This window comes from Fistularia commersonii, chromosome 11, assembly GCF_037954325.1.
Source record: "Fistularia commersonii isolate RoL2024-O1a breed Wild chromosome 11, RoL_Fcom_v1.0, whole genome shotgun sequence".
In the NCBI taxonomy this organism is placed as follows: domain Eukaryota; kingdom Metazoa; phylum Chordata; class Actinopteri; order Syngnathiformes; family Fistulariidae; genus Fistularia; species Fistularia commersonii.
In genome coordinates, this window is record NC_141294.1 from 719,273 (window position 1) to 740,320 (window position 21,048).

The 21,048-nt window shown below is 45.8% G+C and overlaps 2 protein-coding genes across 4 annotated transcripts in view; both read left to right on the top strand.

Moving 5' to 3' along the window:
* On the top strand, positions 1-16,293 carry LOC147229179 (transcription factor E2F3-like). 2 transcript variants are annotated; one of them, XM_086156020.1, is made up of 8 exons: positions 1-497; positions 2,538-2,655; positions 3,898-4,028; positions 4,149-4,237; positions 4,986-5,144; positions 7,605-7,719; positions 8,300-8,441; positions 12,110-16,293. In XM_086156020.1, exons 1-8 carry the CDS (start codon positions 216-218, stop codon positions 12,397-12,399), a joined length of 1,326 nt encoding a protein of 441 aa, XP_086012146.1. In that variant the 5' UTR covers positions 1-215; the 3' UTR covers positions 12,400-16,293. The 2 variants fall into 2 exon arrangements, with proteins under 2 accessions (XP_086012146.1, XP_086012147.1); XM_086156021.1 differs by lacking the exon at positions 1-497 and adding an exon at positions 653-857.
* Positions 16,294-17,371: 1,078 nt separating this feature from the next.
* The window catches only part of cdkal1 (CDK5 regulatory subunit associated protein 1-like 1), a 239,643-nt gene continuing 235,966 nt past the window's right edge, over positions 17,372-21,048 (top strand). For both annotated transcript variants that reach the window (XM_086156022.1, XM_086156023.1), the window contains exons 1-3: positions 17,372-17,529; positions 18,298-18,458; positions 19,629-19,741. In XM_086156022.1, the coding sequence (XP_086012148.1) occupies positions 18,301-18,458; positions 19,629-19,741 (271 nt within the window). In that variant the 5' untranslated portion in view covers positions 17,372-17,529; positions 18,298-18,300. The remainder of the gene's footprint in view (positions 17,530-18,297; positions 18,459-19,628; positions 19,742-21,048) is intronic.

A 21,048-nucleotide genomic window follows, 5' to 3' on the forward strand; every position in this document is an offset into this window, starting at 1 on the left:
CATTTCTCGACGGGGGAAACGAGAGTTGCGCTACTTTTTAATCCGTTGCATCTGCCTAAATGCACCATCGGGAGGATCGATTCTTGACAAAAGTCGGTAACTCAGACTTTCGTCTTCACTCCGGTGTGAATATTTTTGTCGTAGTCGCGTCGGATTAGCAGCCGGACCGACTCGAAAGTACCGAGACGAGGAAGGGGTTACCCCGAAAACGCAAGATGAGAAGAGGGATCTCCTCGGCTCCGGACAAAGTGATTTTAGCGGGCGTCGGGGGCTCCTCTCTGGACAACAATATCATTTTGACGACTCTCTCCGATCGCTTGAACTCCGGTCAATCGAACGCGACGTATATCCAAATAATAACCACCCCGCCGCCTTGCAACGTTACACAGACATCCGGCGTATGTTTATCGGAGCCTTCGCTCAACAACATTTACACAACTCCACAACAAGCTGCTGCAAACGGGACGGGACAACAGGCCACGTTAGGAAGACCGCCGGTAATCCTGCACTCGGCTCGTTTTTGGAAATGTTTGCCTTGCTACAACTAGCCGCGGAGACGAGCGAATATTAGCCTGCTAACTTAGCCGAGCTTGTTGTTTGGGCAGCTAGCGCTAGCCGCTTAGCCGGGGCATTCCCATAACTCGGGCTTAGCGAGGTGGCTAACTAACTACCGCTAGCTAAGTTGCCCAAGTGGGTCGGTTGGACGCTTCTGTCACCGCCGTGGCGTGGAGGGGACGTTTGTCGTTCCTCTGGTCGTGGCGAGCCGGGACAGCTCGACATGTCCCCCGGTAGCCGCCCGTGCTAACTTCATGGTGCTTTTGATTTGGCTTCACCCTTGCAGCCAGATGGAAACATCGGTAAGGCGGTAACGTTAGCGGTGGCCTAGCGGCTGCTCTCGGTGTCTCAATTTGGGGGTTGGGGAGATTCGGGCTGCTCGCCTTCTGGCTTTTCTCCGTCCCGGGCTCTCTTTTTTTGGGGGGGCCGGGGCTTTGCTAACGCCGCGAAGGCGAGGGACCGAACACGACCGTGGCTCGGGTTCAGTTCCCCCAAACTGCACGGCGGGTTAAAGTCGCCTCAAGACCCGAACCAACTTGGCTGAAGCGTGGAAAGGAGTTAGCCTTCGCGGCTAACGCCAATGTTGATTATCGGACGACATTTACTCGCTGTCGCCTCTCATTTTGCACCGGTGTAACCTCATATGTCTGCTAATCTGAATAAAGTCTCCAGCCGCGTTGCCTCTCATACCCAAGGGAACACTCGACTTTGTTGCTTTAGTGCTGATTTGCACATTTCCTGTCTTCTCAACCTGCACAAACCGCACCAAACACTTCTTGGCGTGTTCTTGGGGTGTTGGTTTCCCCCTGGCTATTCATCTTTCATGATCTAAACCAATCCATCTGAGGCTGGAGCCATGAGCAGACCGGGGGGAGGAGGGGAGCTGAGGGAAGCTGCTCGCTGATATAAAATGGCTGACATTTTGACTGTCAACAGAGGACATATTACTCCTCACGCTGGATCAATTAGACAAAACCCAAAGTCGTACGTCCGCGGAACCGACGCCTTCTTGGCGCCGGGTCGCGGTCCAGCTCCGCTACCGGTGACGCTCGTGTCTGCGGGAAGTTGTAAAACTGCTTGTTAAGATCCCTGTATAACAGCGCGAGGGGACATTTTCGTCACGCCATCGGTCGTAAGCGTTTGACAACCCACCGCCAACAAAGAATATGGCAGTGATGGTATTCAAAAAAAAAAGTTAGTCTGTGTCGGTAAAGCGCAAAGAAGCTTCGACACGGAGGCCTCCTTCACAATGAGACGGAGAAAGATTGCTGGCGTCGTAGCAAAGTTGTTCCAGCGGCCGTTATTGAACCGTCATCCGTCACAAGTTGTGCGGACGTCGCTCGGTAACACGCTAAGTTGCGGCTCGACGCTACATCCGTTGGGGATGAAGAGCACGGCTTTGACCACGTGGTGGATTCTTTGGCGGGCACGAGACCCCCCTTCTATAGAACGACCATGACTATCAAGGAGGTCTGAAAATCAGGATCGAACCTGAGAAATAGGGTTTTGATTTAGCCGCCGCTTGGAGGCAAACTAGATTGGCGTCTTGACAATATTGGCGGACGTGCTGGGATCTCCTTGAAGCTCCACTTGGACGATCTGTGACTCACTCCTGAGTTATGGCTGTTGGCCTTTCAACCAGAAGAAATCACAACCGCCGGCGTTGAGACGCGTCATTTGTCGAGTTCAAGTGAAACCTCTTTTTTTGGTCAAGATTTGACATTCAAGAGCGACATCCTACCTCTGGAAAGATCGTCCGAAGTGCTCTCGGCCTTCTGGGATGTTAAAAGTGCAAAGACAAGTGGACCTCACTTCTCGAAGCGCATCGTCTTAGTCAGGAAACCGATTCGAATGTCTTCAGTGGTTTTTGTGTCTGCTGCCAGGTCAAGCTAGCAGTGATGTACTTAGCTTCAAGATGTATACGGTGATTTAAAATGAAAAGTATCAATCTCAAACGTGGGGATGTTTTGTTACCCTTCCAGGCTAAAAGGCGCTTGGCTCTCGACGATTCGGATCACCAGTACCAGTCGGAGCCGACCAGGACTCCGAGGGGCCGAGGAGCAAGTGCAGTAGCTAATGGGACGCACAAAACCCCCAAAAGTAAGAGCCCGAAAGCTTCACGTGCAGTCGGTCGATCACGGATGCGTGAACCTACCTCTGGTAAAAATACAGACGCTCCCGTGATAAGAAGACATATGAAAAGTTAAAGATGACGTGTACTCTTACACGTTCCCCGAGCCGTCCAGACGGACTCCGCCGTGATCGTGAGATCCCTTGTTTCAAATAGTTTTCATGAAGAAATGACACCTATATCCACTCACGGTCTTCAGGCTCTATTTCGTTTTGAGCAAAAATTAGTCAGTGGGATTCAATTTTAGTCAAAACTGTTTCTCTCTTTGTCCTCCATAGATTCTGTTGTTCTCTGAGTTCGACACTGTGGGATTCAAATGACATTTGCTTTAAATGTACCGTTTGCACTTTGTGTCACCGCGATAGCGGTGGGCTGTTTAGTCGAATCTGAATTTTCATTTTGAATAGGCGCTTTGGGTCGACGGCGGTTTGGTTTTCTCGGTGCGGAATGGGATTCCCCTTAATTCCCCGGTGAACTCTCACCGTTTGAGTGAGTCGCTCTCAGGTGTGTCAGGTACTTTTGCACATCTTTATCGGAGCGGCTTTTGGATTGGGGGGGAAAGGGAAAATTCTAGAAACCGGCACTTGGCCGCTTTCTGCTTGTATCGACTGTCCCGCTCCCTCCTCAGAAGCACTCTCTGAGGCGGCGTGGCGCAGGACGTACGCCGCAGGAAGTCCTCGGACTCCAACGGATTCCCGGCTCCTCATGTGTCCAAGTGTTGTCGAGCAAGACGCCGAACCCCTCGCCGCTCCGCTGGGGCCGCCAGACGGCGGCCGACGGCTCATGGTTCATACACGATGGGTTCAATGCAGAGAATTCATTTCCCGCAAGGGATTCATTAAGTACAAATTATTATTATCCTAAATGAGTTTGTAGCATTTTGAATATCTTGGATTTCCTCTCAGTTAAAACGACTCCAAAAAACTCAAGGGAGAAACTCTTCTAGGTTTATTAGCGCATCGCGTTACAGCAGGTGGAAAAATGTATCAGAAAAAAAAAAAAAAAAAAAAGCATTAATTCCGCGCTAGATTTTATATCATTAGGCTTTGGATCATGGCCTTCGCAGCCTCCGCCGCTGCACTTAAACTTTTACTGCCGTGATTAGGTTTACCATTAACGCTGATTTCCGATCGCCCGCAAAGCCGGTTTCTTCTTCGCTCGTGCGTCGAAACGTATTTTTCCCTGAGCGGCGTGCTTGTATTCCTCCACAGCGCCCAAGTCTCCGCCAGAGAAGACACGTTATGACACCTCTCTGGGCCTTTTAACCAAGAAGTTTGTGGACCTTCTCGCCCAGTCGTCCGACGGAGTGTTGGACCTCAACCTCGCTGCGGAAACTTTACAGGTAATTCTACCTGAATCCGACCGATAAGAGCGAGAGCATTTAACGGCGAAACGATGTACGTTCAAAGTGAAATCTGCCGTTTACCTTCTCATGGATAAAACCCGTGTCGTCCACCTGTAGGTGCAGAAACGGCGGCTGTACGACATCACCAATGTCCTCGAAGGCATTCACCTCATCAAGAAGAAATCAAAGAATAACATTCAGTGGATGTAAGCGGTTGTTTTTCCCCGGCGGAATCGGCCGACCCCCCGCTATCGCTTATTTAGTCGAAGGCTTGCGTTTCGACAGGATGAATTCAGAATCCTCGATCGGTATCGTTTGAAAAATACAAAAACACGCGTCGTGTCGTGCCGGAACGCCGAACGAGCGTCCGCTTTTGTTCAGTTTTTGGATTCGCACATACTGCGGTCACTGAGGAGCACACGTTGATTTGCAATCGGCCTTTAACCGTGCGTCCTAACCGGTTTCTGACTCAAGCCGGCGCAACGATTATTGATGAAGTCCTCGCCGCTGCTGCAGGCTGATGGTACTTTACCCGTATTTTCTGTCATCTTTGTTGTAGAAAGGTTCAAAAAGATGTCGTTAATCCTGCATGACGATCCAGATTAATTTCGCCGCGGCGATCTTGTCGTCTCACTGGAGATATTTTTAGGCTAGTGGATATTTTTGTCTCTTTATAATAGCGGAGCTCACAAGTATTTGCCATCAAATGTGACCCGAATATTTTTTTTTTTTTTCCCACCCCCAGATGTAATCCACTATCAGAACCACTCTGTGGGGGATTATTTTTACCAACTCACACTTTGTCGTCGAGATTTTCATATCAAATATAGATGGTAAAGGAGGTCAGATGAGAAACCCCTCTTTCTTCTTGCGGATGAGAACAACGTTATTTATCCCGAAGGAAATTGTTGAAAAAAAATAAGGAACGCTTCACGAATTTGCGTGTCATGACAGGGGCTGCAGTCTCCTGGAGGTGGAGGGGGCGCTGAGCCAGAGACAAAGGCTGACAGCAGAACTGTCTGCGCTGGCAGAAGAGGAGCAGAGGCTGGATCAGCTCATCCAGAGATGCAGCCTGGACACCAGACATATGAGCGACTTGCCCAGCAACCAGAAATATCCTTTTACTCCAAATGTCCATATAAGCGAGCCTCCCAGCTCAAGTGCACTTCGGCGTTCCCGTAGCGACGTGCCGAAGCCCCGATCCGACTCCTGCCCGGAGTCACACCGGCGATTACGAAAACCTGGCGTGAAAGGAATTTTGAAGGGAAAGACGTGACTTTCGCTTTCACGGAAGCTTTCACGTCACCGCCCTTTTTTTAAGGCTCGCGGTTAACGGATGACCGTCGGTAGCCGATTATCATTAAGCCTGAAGTTGCGGGGCAAATAGTAACCGCCACTTGTGACCCACCTCACCCCCGTTACAGATTTAGACTTCGCTTTCCCGGTGAAAAAAAAAAATGTTCTTTTGTCCGTCGTGCAGTTATCGCTCTAACTTTCACCTCAAGTCAGCTCTTTTGTTTTCGTGTGGAAGATTATAACGCCAATGTAGTTTCCAACACTGCTCTTGTTAAGACGCGGCTCAAAGGGCCAAAGTGCAAATTCAACGCGTTACAAGTGCAAATGCTTTACTTGAACCGTGAGGCCAAGGTGAACTTTACACGTCCACTTCCCTTTAATTTTACACCGTGCTGGTGCAATGAGGCACTTATTCAGACACGCTCGTCTTACAATCTTAAATGGGTTCTTACCTGTGACACCGGTAAACGCTGGGTGACAGTTACCTCGGTCGTCCGCTAATTCACCCATCATTTTTTCTACTCCCAGTTGAGCCATGGCCTGAATAATCTGCTGAAATGGAGTTTGACTGGCTGACGGCTCAGTGCTGAAAGCTGCCTCCAAAACGCCGGGGTCTCCGTGCGACTTGGATCTTGCCATCTGCAGGCGGCAAAGCATTCGAGCCCGGCGAAACCCATGTCTTTTTTTGCTGCGCGGCTACTTTTTCCGTCAATGAGCGGTCATTTAGATTTCCAATATGCGTCCAGTTTATCCAAATAACATCTATTACATGCTCAGCCGGTCAATGTGCAGCGCTATCCAGGAATGTGCGGCTCCGTGCTACCATTGCTGTTTGCTCTCGAGCCACATTCGTTTGATTGAACACGCCACTTATGAATCTCCATGCTGGTCAGACGCAGGTGCGATTAAAAACATTAGTTCTGCAAACACGACACGTAATCCTGCCGTTCTAAGATGTACCGTTGCTTTTCTGTCGTCCGGAGAACGCCAGAAAAGATTTTCCTTTAATTCTTCCCGGAGAAAGCGGCCGTAGAAGTTTGTCATGAAGATGACAAGCGTCTGCGTTTCTGTGCCCAACATGACGGCACAGTATGGATACCAGACTTGTCACCACCGAAGCTTTTATCTGCGCCGTTGTCGGTCCTTGTAGCACGTCAGTGTGAGCCGGTCGCGTGTCACGTACATGGGAATGTTATTCATGTTCCCTGCCTGTCTGAGCTCCCAGGAACCGGCGCCGGAAGATCCTCATCGACTTCTAAGTCTAACGGCATCTTAAACCCGTGCTTTTCTGCAATCCGGTCACACAGGCAAACCCGGTTGGGGGTCAAACTGGCACGAATCACTCGCAACCTCAATTGTTTACAGCGAACTGTGCTTTTTCGACAGAGGGATCAGAGGGTGTCTTGGCTCGACCGCATCCTCCTCCCTCAGCCGTAAACGTCTCTTTTTTTTTTTTTTTCCCCGCTTCCCGGCCTCACGCACAGCATTGATTCGCCGCAAGTCACTCACCGATTCGTCAATGGCATCTCGCCGTTCACCTGCATCGGAAAGCAACGGCGCCGTCACGCCGGACTGCCGTCAACCTCAGCGATGCGTCTGTCTGTCGGTTCAAGTCCTCGGCCTTTGGTGCTCGTGGTCTGTCGTCATCAAACCTTTCTGTAGCAGCTGGACTTTGTTTTTCTAGTTTTTGTTTCACCTCTCACCCTAAAAGCCTCCCTTGGGGCCGCAGTAAGATTGGAGAGCGCTAATCTCAGCGAAGGCTTACCTCGATTTATCAGGATTGTTTGAATTTTGGATTCCTTGAAGCGCCTGTCGTGAACTAATTCATCATGCAAAATATCAATTCATAAAGTTTACTATTCATCGTAATGATTTCAGCGTATCAACCTACATTGTAGCTTATATATGGCGATTACTCAATTACACACCTAATCACATCGTTTACTACCACTCTTTTATTTCTTATAGCTCTCAGTTGGAGATAAAGTGTGATTTGCGCTTGTACTTTGAATCCAAAATGGCGTCTGTGGACTCGAGTTGAGGAATTATGGCGGCGTGGCATATTTCTTCTCCTCCACACATCCCTGCTCTTCACATTGCTGGACGTCATCTGGAAAATGCGATGGCATTATTTAAATACGGGCGTCGCTGCGTCTCGATACGCGTAGAAACGGTGTCAGCCAGTCCGTGACGTCAAGCTATGGGCAAATTGTATGTCAGTCGAAGGTTTTCTCATTTAACAGAAAGTGAGTTATTTCTTAACCGGTGTGTGTCCACGTATGCCTATGTAACCTACGATGACATCAAGGAACTTGGAAACCTCCGAGACCAGACGGTCATTGTCGTCAAAGCGCCCGTAGACACCAAGCTAGAAGTACCGGATCCCGATGAAGTACGTACAGATTCATTGATTCATCTCGCCACAGTTTTCCTGATATGATTGCTTATTGTGAGGTTTCATTTGGATTTGTGGATAAAACTTTCTAGGTTTCAGTGCCTGATACGCACAAATCGCGAGTGAAGGGAGTCCATTGTAGAAAGAACAGGCCCATATTCAATTCCTCCACTGGAGAACCATGATGATGAAGAATAAGTGTTCTGCAGGCCACTGAGAGTGCTTCTCAGATGTGGGACGATCTGGGTGGTTCTGCTGGTCCCGTGTAACTTTCAAGGGTTTTGACTCCAATGTTTCGAGTGAGAAAAGGTGAATTGGAGGTCTGAAACTGGCGGGAGCGTTTCCAAATTCAAAGCCGACAGAAGAATCCTCAAAACTCGTGAAGGCTTTTGTTTATTTGACACATTTTTGATAGTCGGATGAGTTTGTGCCTGAATAATGGGACCGGAATCTGCACCTTTGATTACTTTCAACTTGCGTTTTTCACCGAAACATCTGACAAGCTATGCATAACAACCTCTACCGTCATCTGTGTTGGCAGCTCTGATGGTGTTCCTGTTTTTTCTTCCTTCTCCAGGTCCTATCCATCCATTTGACCAGCACCAAGGGGCCCATCGAAGTCCTCCTGTGCCCAGACGAGGAGAACGACCCCAGCAGTCCCGTGAAGAACAGTAGCACCGACATCAACGGGAACTCCCCTTTCCTCAAAGTCCTTCAAGGTTGGTTTTGAGACGGCGGTGGTTTAACGGCACCTACCGGAGTCTTCTCAACAACCGTTGATGCTCACGCTAGTGTGTGTGTTTCAAGTCGATTGCTGCATCTGTGTAAAGTGTGCAGGGCCATGAGGACCTGGTGAGGAAGCAACTTCCATAAAACCCAGCCTTCTTTTGCTTTCTGTGTAAAATACAGTCTAAGCGTTAGTAGACCAAAGGTTTTTAGGACCGTCTGACAGGTGGTGTTTGCTTCATGAGATGAGATGAGAACAACTTTATTTATCCCGAAGGAAATTGTTGTGCCAGAGTTTCAAGCAAAAACATAACAATAATAGATAATAGTAGGAAGGAGGGAGAATAAGAAATACGATAAAATATAAATATATTAAAAATAAATTATTTATATTTTATTAATAATTAACATTCTTGATATTATTAATAAATATAGTTTATTAATAAATATCTATTATATTAAAATGTTTATTAAAAATATTAATAAATATAAATATTAATAATAAATAAATAGATTCATAATTTGTTTATAATAAATTGATAAAAATATAAATGAAAACAAATTGAAATGATCGGTTGATAATTTTTAGTCAGTTTTAGAGGTTAAGATTTAGATTTTGTAATGATTTAGTTCCATAAGTGTTTTTTAAACTGGACAATGACGGATGAATGTTGAAGCAGCACTGGAAGGGAAAAGGCATTGAACTTGTTAACGTGAGTCATGTTTGCGGGCGATGGAAGCCGGGCGCTCGGCTGCATTGTTCCAGGTGTTTGGTTTCTTTTCCTCCGTGAACGGGTAGTCAGGGTAATAATTGCGAGCTGCTCCTGCCGAGTCAGTCGAGTGGGGAATGAAAGCCCATTAATCACATTTTCACAGCAGTTAAAAGCCACATGTGGGTCTGCAAGTTTTTGACCATTTTTGGTAAAGTCGGATCTTAGCCGCTCTTTTGTTTAAGGAAGCAGAGCGCCATTTACATTCAGCCCCAACAGCCAATGTGGAAAACCTTCTTCTTCTTCTCCTGTGGGCTTTTCCCTTCAGGGGTCGCCACAGGAAATCCACCTTCTCCATCTAACCCTATTCTCTGTATCCTCCTCTCTCACACCTACTACCTTCAAATCCTCTCTCACTATGTCCATCAATCTCTGTCTTGCTGCAACTAACCTTCATTCCTCTCCTTTCCAGAGCATACCTCCACCTTTTCCTCAACCTATTCCCTGCTCTCACTACAGATCACAATGTCATCTGCAAACATCATGGTCCATGGCGATTCCTGTCTCACTTCATCTGTCAGCCTGTCCATCACCATTGCAAACAAGAAGGGGCTCAGAACTGATCCCTGATGGAGTCCCACCTCCACCTTGAACTTGTCTGTTACCCCTACAGCACACCGTACCAGTGTCTCACAGCGAGCATACATGTCCTGCACCAGTCTAACATACTTCTCTGCCACTCCAGACTTCCTCATACAATACCAGAGCTCCTCTCTTGGCACCCTGTCATATGCCTTTTCGAGGTCTACAAAAACACAATGCAACTCCCTCTGGCCTTCTCTGTACTTTTCTATTAGCATTCTCAACGCAAATACTGCACCTGTAGTACTCTTCCTAGGCATGAAGCCATACTGCTGTTCACAAATGCTGACTTCTGCTCCCAGTCTAGTTTCCACTACTCTTTCCCATAACTTCATTGTATGGCTCATCAACTTAATCCCTCTGTAGTTTCCACAATTCTGCACATCCCCTTTATTCTTAAAAATAGGCACCATCACACTTTGTCTCCATTCTTCAGGTATCTTCTCATCCTGTTGAATAATCTAGTCAGAAAATCTACCGCTGCCTCTCCTAGACACTTCCACACCTCCACAGGTATATCATCAGGACCAACTGCTTTTCCACTCTTCATCCTCTTCGATGCCTTCCTCACTTCACTTTTACTAATTTGTGCTACTTTGTGGTCTACAATAGTCACCTCTTCTACCCTTGCCTCTCTTTCATTTTCCACATTCAGCTCTTCAAAGTACTCTTTCCATCTTCCCATCACTCTTCTAGCATCTGTCAACACATTTCCCTCTCTGTCCTTAATCACCCGGACCTGTTGTACATCCTTTCCATCTTTATCTCTCTGTTTCGCCAACCTGTATAGATCATTCTCACCCTCCTCACTGTCCAACCGAGCATACAAGTCATCGTCCGCCCTTTGCTTTGCCTTGACTTCCTCTATCTTTACCTTATGCTGTATCTCCCTGAACGCCTGTCTGTTCTCTTCAGTTCTCTCAGTATCCCACCTCTTCTTCGCTAACCGCTTTCTCTGTATACACTCCTGCACTTCCTCATTCCACCACCAAGTCTCCTTATCTACTTTCCTTCCAGATGACACACCAAGTACTCTTCTACCTGTCTCCCTGATAACACTAGCTGTAGTTGTCCAATCATCTGGAAGCTCACCCTGACCACCCAGACCCTTTCTCAACTCCTCCCTGAAAACCATGCAACACTCCTCCCTTTTCAGCTTCCACCACTTTGTCCTCTGCTCTGCCTTTGTCCTCTTCATCTTCCTTGTCACCAGAGTCATCCTACAAACCACCATCCTATGCTGTCTGGCTACACTCTCACCTACAACTACTTTGCAGTCACTGATCTCTTTCAGGTTACCTCGTCTATACAAGATGTAGTCTACCTGCGTGCTCCTACCTCCGCTCTTATAAGTTACCCTATATTCCTGTTTTTTCTGGAAAAAGGTATTCACTACAGCCATTTCCATCCTTCTTCAAAAGTCTACCGCCATCTGTCCCTCGGCATTCCTATCCTGGATACCAAATCTGCCCATCACTTCTTCATCCCCTCTATTGCCTTCACCGACATGTCCATTGAAGTCTGCACCAATGACCACTCTCTCATTTCTGGGAATATTCTGCATCACTTCATCTAGCTCAATGCAGAACTTCTACTTCTCCTCAAATTCACATCCCACCTGTGGTTCATAGTCACTAACAACATTGAGCATCACACCTTCAATTTCCAGTTTCAGACTCTGACAGTCCATCTGACATTCTTTTCACCTCTAGGACGTTCCTAACAAACTCCTCCTTCAAGATAACTCCTACTCCATTTCTCTTCTTGTCAGCACCATAATAGTACAACTTAAAGCTGCTCCTAAGCTTCTAGCCTTACTACCTTTCCACCTGGTCTTCTGGACACACAGTTTATCCACCTTCCTTCTCTGCATCATGTCCACCAGCTCTCGACCTTTTCCTGTCATAGTCCCAATATTCAAAGTCCCTCCTCTCAGTCCCAGACTCTTTCCTCTCCTCTTCTCTGCTTCTGAACATGTCTTCCTCCTCTCCTTTGACCTACAGTAGCCAAGTTTCCATCGGTTCCCTGTAGGTCAACGGTACCAATGGTGGTCGTTGTTATTAGATTATTAGGTATTAGATTATTCGGTTTGATTCGTATGTTTGGTTTTGGCAAAAGTTCAACGCCAGACGCCCTTCCCGACGCGACCCTCGGTCCAACATTATTCCGGGCCTCGGCTGAGCCGAATTTCATTTCAGCTCCGTTCTCGATAAGCAACTGGTCTCTCGAGGCCCAGATGGAAGGAGGAAGCGAGCGGCGGAGGGATGTCCTGGGATCAGATCTGACTCGACGGCTGTGTTTTCCCTCAGATTCCAGCTGCGCCACCACCTCCCCGAGGCCGTCCCTGGCTTCCGCCGCCTCGGCCGTCTCCGTCACGCCCCTGTCGCCCATCTCGTCCCCGTACACGAGTCTGCTCCAGCAAACAGAAGACCAGATCCCCTCGTACCTGGGGCCCTTCCTGAACCTGGGCCCGCCGCTCCTGGACCAAGACGACTACCTTTTGGGTCTGGGAGACGACCAGGGCATCAGCGACTTGTTTGACGCCTGTGACTTTGACAAGATGCCTCCGCTCGGCCTGGATGACGATCTGTGCAGCTAGCGGTAGCTGATCGAAATCCTCTTTTAAGTGCATGGGAGTGAGTTGAAGAATCAGTGAGTTTTGATGCCTGTGAGTTTGTAGTTAGTCTAGCTAATTCTAAATACATGGAAAATAAACATTAAGGGCTTTTCCAGTCCCAGACAGACTAAACGCCATGTTTTTTTTTTTTTTTCATGGCGCCAGAAATAAATGGCCACCCGGTCAGTGTGAATACATATCCATTACTCAGTACTCAGGCTCTGGAAGGCCTCCACTGTAGCAAATAGGTGGGCTTATGGTACTTCTGAACGTTTTCGCCATCTTTGGTTAACCATGTCAGAAAGGATAGCTGTCTTTCCAAATGGAGCGAGGTTTCGTCGTGGTGCCGGCGGACCGGCCGAGGCGCCTCCTCGACGCCGCCCCGGCTTTAACACCTGTCCGGCGCGGCTGCCGCGGGGAAGAACTCGCAAATACGCCGGAGACGCTCGGATAGGAATCCGTCGGCGATGCCGCTGGGTTTGCACGCCTAGGGATTCCATCTTTTAGTAAGAAAAATAGATCGCTCCTGTCTCTACCCAGGGGTGCATTTTCACGCCAGGAGTTCAGGCTTACCCAGGAGCCCGGTAGAAGATAGCTGCTGAGGAGGCCGGCTCCATTCTGAAGAATTCTTACAAGGTTTTATCCCACCGGTGAGCTGCGAGTGAAGGGTTATCTTGCCGACTGTTAAGTAGGTATCTTTGTGTGTAGGTGAACCATTTCGGAGATTTCAAGTATTTTAAAAAAAGGAAAGGGGCAAACTTGTTCACGACACTCACTCCGCGCCCGCTCGGACTCTCGACAGCTTTCTTACCGGCCTTCCATTCGCACAGTCGCTTAGAGATCTGAGCCGAACGGAAGTTTCACGTGACTTAATAATCCAAGTGGAACTAGAAAACGACAATTCGAAACATTTGCTCTGGAAAAAAAGAACCGTTTTCTACGTCTGCATCGTATTTACGCCGTGCTAAATGTTTTTTCCGGTCTCCCTCCACCCACTTAGTATCGTCGGTGCATTATTGGCACGTTTAAAATGGATATCAAAGGTAAAAAGGTTCATACCCAGATCAGTTTTTTAAACTGCTGATCAAGTGGGCACTCTTATATTTTTACTTTGTTTTTAATAAATGTTTACAGTGTAGTGATGAACACAAAGGACTTAACTTGGGATTAGGAAAAAAAAAGAAAAAAAAGAAAGCTAAATCCCCCAGAAATGTTTTGTTTTATTGCTCCGGAAAAGCCATCGAGCCCCGTTGGGTAAAGGGATCTCTAGAGAAATCTGGCCTGTTGTCACAATCGTCCTGCGGCCTCGTGTGTCGGCTTCGCCGCGCACTCGACCGCGGGCTAACTAATGCTGTTTTTATTTTAGCTGATTTTAGCTTCATCAGCTGAAGCTGCCACAACAAGCCCCCGACGCCCCCTTGCTGTAGTCTGCACAAAACAAAACAAAACACAATGATGATCTCGCTTTTGAAGAACTTTTCCAAAATGCACAGCATCTGCTTAATTTCACAAGGCGCTGTGCAAAAAGCAGATTAGGGTGAGTATCGCTTTATTTTATTTTTTTTTAGGTTTGATATTTGTCAGTTTTTTAACGGTTTTAATACTGTAGTGATAACCGGACTTCAGGAGTGAGGAGGCTGAATGGCTGCTAATGGAAGGGCTTTATTTGGACACGACTCTCACAAAGCTTTTGCTATTATAGCCAATTCAGTGCGGACGAGCTCTTTTTAACTCGTGGCCGGGAAATCCGAACGATATATGCGGTTCACGACAACAAAAAGCAATTTGTAAAGCAGTGCGAGCCAGAGAACCGGCGGCGTATTCTCTAGATATCCGAACGGCGTGCTGCTTGTGTCCAGAGGCTTGCTATCATTTGATTTCACGCCTGACTACAATACAAACATCCTGTCGAAATCTGTGGCTTTGAAACCAAGGGGGGGAACCTGCGGCCGCAGGTAGAATTGCTGCTGTTAGTATTAACTTTTATTTCTCCCCCAACCTGATTAAGGTGTGCTTGAGTTATGGTGTGTGTGTGAGAATGGTGTCACAAATGGAGCTTGCTTGCAGAGTGAGCCTGCCGTGTAAATGGATGTACAGTTTTTCTAGAATTTTCAGTGCACAAGGTACTGTGGGCTACCTCTCACTCAATGTTTGATAGTAGTGCTAGTAGTAGTGCATGGAGGTAAATGCCAGGTGGTTTGTGTGTGTGTGTGTGTGTGTGAGAAAGAGATTGAGTGAGTCCTTGAATTTCTTTTTGTCATAGAAGTTTCCTTTGTATCATTTAGCAGTGATGTTTGATATTACATCGCACTTTTGTCTTGATGTGTGTGTGTATGTGTGTGTGTGTGTGTGTGTGTGTGTGATCATCCACTCCTATACAGTCATGTGGAAAAAAAAAAAAAGAAAAGTACGCCTTTGCCCTTAAACCAGTGACATGCTGTCCTAAGGTCGATTGAAAGAAGCGAGTGCACATTGGACGGGTAGGAAAGTGGACAAATATCTTGCAATATGTATTTTTTTTCTGACTATTTTTTTCATGTGTTATCCGGTCTTATCTTGTCCACGCTTTCTACTTGACCTTTGTGCAACTCATTGTCACCCTCCACCTCCCAAAAATGTATAAATGAATAAATAATTAAGGTAGGAGTGTTGGGTAATGATGGAAAGACGCAGCCCTTCTTTCACAGCGAGCCTGTCCGTCGTAAAGGTGTTGTGGACACACGCCGAAGTCTAGAGGCGCCTCGGAGCAGGATCAATAACAAACGCCCACTGCTGTGAAACTGTTATTTTTCTTTTTGGACCTTTAACAAGGAGTGATTTTTCTTTTCCTTGTTATTTGAGTGTGTGTGTGTGTGTGTGTGTGTGTGTAATTTGCTTTCATGGAGTGAAGTATCAAGGCCTGCTCAAACAGCTTTCTGAACCTTACTCACTTGGTTTCTTAGCCAGCGTAATGTGGCTTCCTGACTATAATAAGTAAAATTAACTTAATTAAATGACAGTTTTGTGATTTACCATAGACTCCTATAAGTATATTTATATCTCTCTTTTATATGTAAAGAAGGTAAAGTTCAGCTCCCCCGTTTGGTTCACTAACGACAGTTGTGCTGTTTTCTCGGAGCATTTATTCCTCCAGATATTTCAAGCGACCAGAATCTGGTCTCCAAGTTTTATCCGCTCGTGCGTGAAGGGAAACCTGATTTTTCGGAAAGATTGTAACTTTCCCGGAGGTTTCGAAAGGAATGTTGACTTTTTTTTTTTTTTTTGTTTGTTTGTTGTTTTTTTTTTTCTTTATTTCTAATGCACCGCTAGAGTTAGTGCCGTCGCCAGTGAGTCCGAAAAACAAAAAAAAAGAAATGCTGTTTAAATTTATCAGCTCCCATTTCAAAACGTGTTATTCTGATGTGTGACTAGATCTTCCTGGAATTATCATTGGGCTTATTGTGGTGTGTAATAATGGCTATGACTTAAAAACAACACTGTTTTCTGCTTCGATGTTTCCAACAGTTAAGCTGTTACCAAATACAATGAAGTTAAATAGTCTGTAACCAGTTTGAAAGGAGTACATAAATGTTAAGAAACGATGGGCTGTAAGAATTGTGACACCGCTGCCTGCTTCCACTAATTTCATGGAGAAAAAAAAAAGAAAGCTGTAAAATGACATTTTTCTTTTGCGTTGGAAAGCATGGGTGAACGTGTTGGCGTGCCGTCGAATGTTTAAGGTCAAACTAATTCGATGCGTTTGATGTGTTCGTTCCTTTAGCATCTGTTAAATTCGGAACTCAAGTTGTACATGTTCGGGGTGGGGTGAATAGGTTTTTTTTTTTGTACTCGGGGAATTTGTAATTGGAAATTTGAATAAAGGCAATATAAGTGAAATGACGGTTGTGGTTTTGTTATTTGGGGATTCTTTTGTCTGCTTCCTGCCGGGGTCGCCATCCAGAGCCAGTCACCTTCTCCTCTGCACCATCGAACGTCCTGTGGATGGAGACGTCCCTCCATCCATAAATCTCCTCTGGTCGTCCTCCAGGCCTCCTGCCTGGAAGTTCCAACCTCAGCATCCTTCTACCCGGATCTTCACCATCCCTCTTTCGTGGCCGGACTATCTCAGTGTGACATTTTCCATAACATCTAACGTGCCCTTCCTCTTATGGACTCATTCCTGATCTTCAAGAGAACCTCAACATCTTCACCTCTGCCTCCTGTCTCTTCTGTCAGAGCGGCCAGCGACGCAGCTCTCACCACCACCACCGCCTCCGTCTTGTACACATTTCAGTGATGACAATCTTGCAACCTTCACTTGTTTGCGCAGACGAGGTTTCCCAGATAGGTAAAAGTAGTAGAGATCTTGCGTACACAATACAACTCAATATGCACTGATGTTTTCAAAACTCAATATTAACACTTCATATTTATCATCCAACATCAATATCCATGATATGGCATTTTCCAAATACAGCTATGCAATCGATCCATGTCTAGACATTTATTTAATATTACTTACTATACATAACTTATATACAGGATTATCTCTGAAAATAAGAATATTGTGATAAAGTTCTTTATCTTTTGTAACGCAATTACAAAAACAAAAATGTCATACATTCTGAATTCATTACAAATCAACTGAAATACTGCAAGCCTTTTATTATTTTAAATATTGCTGACTATGGCTTAAATCTTAAGAAAACTCAAAAATCCTATCTCAAAATATTAGGATGTCATGAAAAAGTAATTTTTATTTTCTTAATTGTATTTCAGAAGATAAAGAACTTCGTCACAGTATTCTAATTTTCCGAGAGAGTCCTGTATAACTATAATAACTCACTTGTACGAATTACTGGTAATTATCTATTTTATTTTATTTTGTCTACTTCTCTCTATCAGTTGTGCTCACTGTATTTTGGTGTTTTTGCTGAAACTCAATCTATCCAGCAAACGCGTTTCCACAAGTTTGTCCCTCCGTGCTTGCCGTACTTACGTAGGAGGATGGCTGCCGTGGAACTTGCCACAACAACTATGTTTTGATGGTCCAACTCCTGAATTTACCTTTTATTGTTATTTATTTGTGCGGGATTTGAATTGAACCTATCTGACAACCACATTGCCTCTTTCGTAAGTCAATAAATGTATTATCTGTGGATTCTGTCTGTCTAAAATGAGGGCACGTGGGTAGTAGCTTGACAGCTAACTAGCTGCTAACTAGCGGCTAACATGCCACAGCTGCAGCTTGTTTAGCAGTTGTATTGGCGTATTACCGTTTACTTATGTGTGGATTAGTCAATAAATTAGTTGTCGTTGTCTGCAATCGTTTAGTTAACGCTTGGTCAGCTGGAAAGAAGAAAAACAGATGCTTATAAGATTTAAACGTCCTATTGGAGCGATAACGATGCAGGAATTTCAGTTCGCCTTTCATTCAAATCTCTTGTTCTCTGCAGAAATAGATTAGCTGAAAGACCTGCAGACAGAACGAATGTCCGACTAAAAATCAGCAAACAATCAAAGTGACATGATAAATGAGATGCACTGATTATCTTTCATCGGCCATGCTGCTGATCCTGCTGTCAGGGTTTCTGGAGGGCAGTTTAGCGTCTCCAGTGAACCTCTTTCATGACTTTAGACCGTCTTCTTTCCCTGTTTCTCTGTTGTACGCGTTTTGTTTGTGTCTCTTTAATCATTTTTGTTTTCTAAAAACATGCTGGAGGTTCACTGGCCACATCTGAGCAGAGAGCAAGCGGTTGTACCTTCCTCTGTATGATTCAATGGTGATGAAAAAAGAGAAACCTCAATCTAGAACCCATTTCAAACATGTAATATTTAAAACCTGGGTGATTTGTATAACTAAATTCTTGCTTACAGAATCAAGTCCTTCACTTATTTCAGATCATGCCGTCAGCCTGTGACTCCCAGATTGACGACATCGAGGACATGGTGTCCTCCAGCGACCCCACGCCGCTTGACAGGCAGTCTGCTAGGAAGAGCATCATACCCAGGTCCAGGAGGAAAAAGGAGATTCAGAATCATGAGGAGCTCCAAGCCGACAGGTATGTCAAAGCGTCATTCCTGTGACACGGCGGTTGCAGGTCTTTGGCTGTTGTTGCATTCAGGCTTCGTGACAATTAGTATTTTGCCACTGCTTTCCAAGTAACCCCTGGTTACTCAGGTGGAAACACCCGGTCAGGTTCAAGTACCGGATGGCTCAATGCATATTTTTCCATCTCGTGGTCTCAGCTTAACTGTTCTCGACGTGGCTCGTGTTCGACTCCCTCTGCTCACTTAAAACCTTCTATGGCGGTGGTTGTTATAGTACAATGTGGTGTCTTTGTCAAAGGAATAAACTTCCTCCTTTTGTTTCATCAGGTGGGCAAAACAGGGAAAGTAGACTGTTTAATCACAGAGTTATCTTTTATTAAAAAAAACCCTGACCTTCTGTGGCCGATACCCCGGGCCTTGCAGTGGACAGATTAACAGCGTTCAACACAGATACTGAATGTAATCCAGAACGTACCTTGACAGTCGTTGATTTCAACCCGGTAGAGGTTGAAATGTTGGTCCTGTCAGGGATGTTTTTGGCTCAGTGGAGCCGGACTTGTTTTTCTTTGGGATGGCCCTTTTGCTTCTTTCATCCAATCCTTGCAGGATTTAAGTCTGCTCAATACTTAAAGATGCATAAATCCAAAAAGAAAGAGGAAACTAACAGTGTTGTTGTAAATTTGCTTTCATTGGTATTTTAGTGAAGGCTGTATGATACTTAGGTATACATTTTTTAATATGGCCAAACTGCAAACATCCATACATGTGCATTCATTTTTGCCGAGTTTGCAAGGAAAAAAAAAAATCAACTTAGAATGGCTTTCACACATTTGTGTTTAATCTGCGATCACAGTTTTTTAAGTCACAAACTTGTATACTTCTATCGTCCTTTAGATTTTAGACATTGCGTTCGGATGGCAGGGGTTCCAAATTTCTGTCGGCAGCCGTGTTTTTACTGTGAGGATTTTCTGCAGTATTTCACAGGTGTCCTTGTAAAAAAAAAAAAAAAAAATCATTTTATTAAACAATAGTGGTCTGTGGTGGGTCGGCGTGCAGTTAGAGGGGTCGTGCAAGAGGTGGCTGCAGATCGCTCACGGTTCATCCAGGATGGGTGAAATGTTGAGGTCAAATTTTGCCGATGTTGTTCTGAGAATGTAACGCATGCTCTTCTGAATTCCCAGCGTGATTCCTGGCACTCAGAAAATCTGGATGAAAACGTGGGGCTGCAGCCACAACAACTCGGACGGGGAATACATGGCCGGACAGTTGGCCGCCAGCGGATACAAGATGACCGGTAAGGAATTCTGTCACCGCCTGACACCCGGGGAACTGGAAAAATATTGTCAACAAAATAATAGCGTCAGCTCGGAGTAAAATCATAAAGATGATGCGGAATATTGACAGAAACGCAACAGTTGGACGAGTGCGTCTTATTTTAGTTAACTGGTGTAATTGCTACTCGTGGCCACCAGGGGGCAGTGTTACCCTGCAAAAGTGTCCCAGCGCAGAAAAGCCACTTGTGCTTTTCTCCTTGAAGTCTGGCCAATTTGTCTGTTCGACTTTTCTGAAAGTAGTAAAGACGTGCACCTGATTTGGCGAGAGATGCTGTTTGTGACATTGCAGCCCATTGTTTCAGCTCAGCAAACCTGCAGAATTTCCCCGCCGTCCTGAGAGGTAGTCCTGAACGGTAGTCCTGAACGGTAGTCCTGAACGAACAGTTAGGAACTGTCAAATCACAGACGCTGCCTTTTCTTTTAGTGTCTGTTTCCCCATGTCTTTTTGCACATCCTCCCGCCAAACTTGGAATTAAATTCCTTCGAGGGCTTTTTCTCAGGGGGGCCGAGTGTGACTCGGTTTAGATGCAGGGGTGAAACTCACAAAGAAGGACTGTGTTTCCCTCCGTTTGTTTTGGGCTCAAAATTGCCCAAAGAAGAAACCATAGATGGGGAAATCAATCCACACGGACATAAAATTGTATATTTTCTACTTGAAAGTCCTCTTCTTCTACCATGAATGATCTTGCTCCATCGAACCCTCTCCTCCGTCTTCTCTCGCTCTATCCATAAATGTCCTCTCTGGCCTTCGTCAAGGCCTCCTGGCTGCCTTCTACTTCCAGTAGCTGTCAGAACATTTCAAAGAGCCACTTGAGTAGCTCCATCATCTCCAAATTTAGTTTTTGTGTTTGACATCTGCATTACACGAGGTCCCTCCAGGTGGTTCGGGTCCGTTGTGGACTTTTGCATTTGGCGTCATGCAGACGTCAGATCTGTGGAGCGCTGTTTGATGAGGCTGACGAAGGAATTATTATTATTATTATTATTGTTTCATCCACTGAAATCCACACCTTCCTGTGGCCCATCTCCATGCTCAACACTGTACCCTTGTTTTAAAGTTTGCACTCTTAAAACATTTCATTTCACTTTAACTCTGCGGATGCTAATGGTGCATGAGATCTTTGGGGAAGTAGAGAAAAAGAAAGATGACAAACAGGCTTGTAAGTGATGATTCTCAGGCTGACTTGTGTTGATTCACAAGGCTCAGCGGGGCCGAGGACGCGTCACTCCTGGGGAGTCATCTCTGCCTGCGCAGCGGGGCGCCGCT

Bases quoted from the DNA above. Each gene is read 5' to 3' on its own strand.
- LOC147229179 (XM_086156020.1), top strand. From the start codon at position 216: ATGAGAAGAGGGATCTCCTCGGCTCCGGACAAAGTGATTTTAGCGGGC. The intron at 498-2,537 runs GTAATCCTGCAC...TTACCCTTCCAG, and splicing joins CCACGTTAGGAAGACCGCCG to GCTAAAAGGCGCTTGGCTCT. The intron at 2,656-3,897 runs GTAAGAGCCCGA...ATTCCTCCACAG, and splicing joins GACGCACAAAACCCCCAAAA to CGCCCAAGTCTCCGCCAGAG.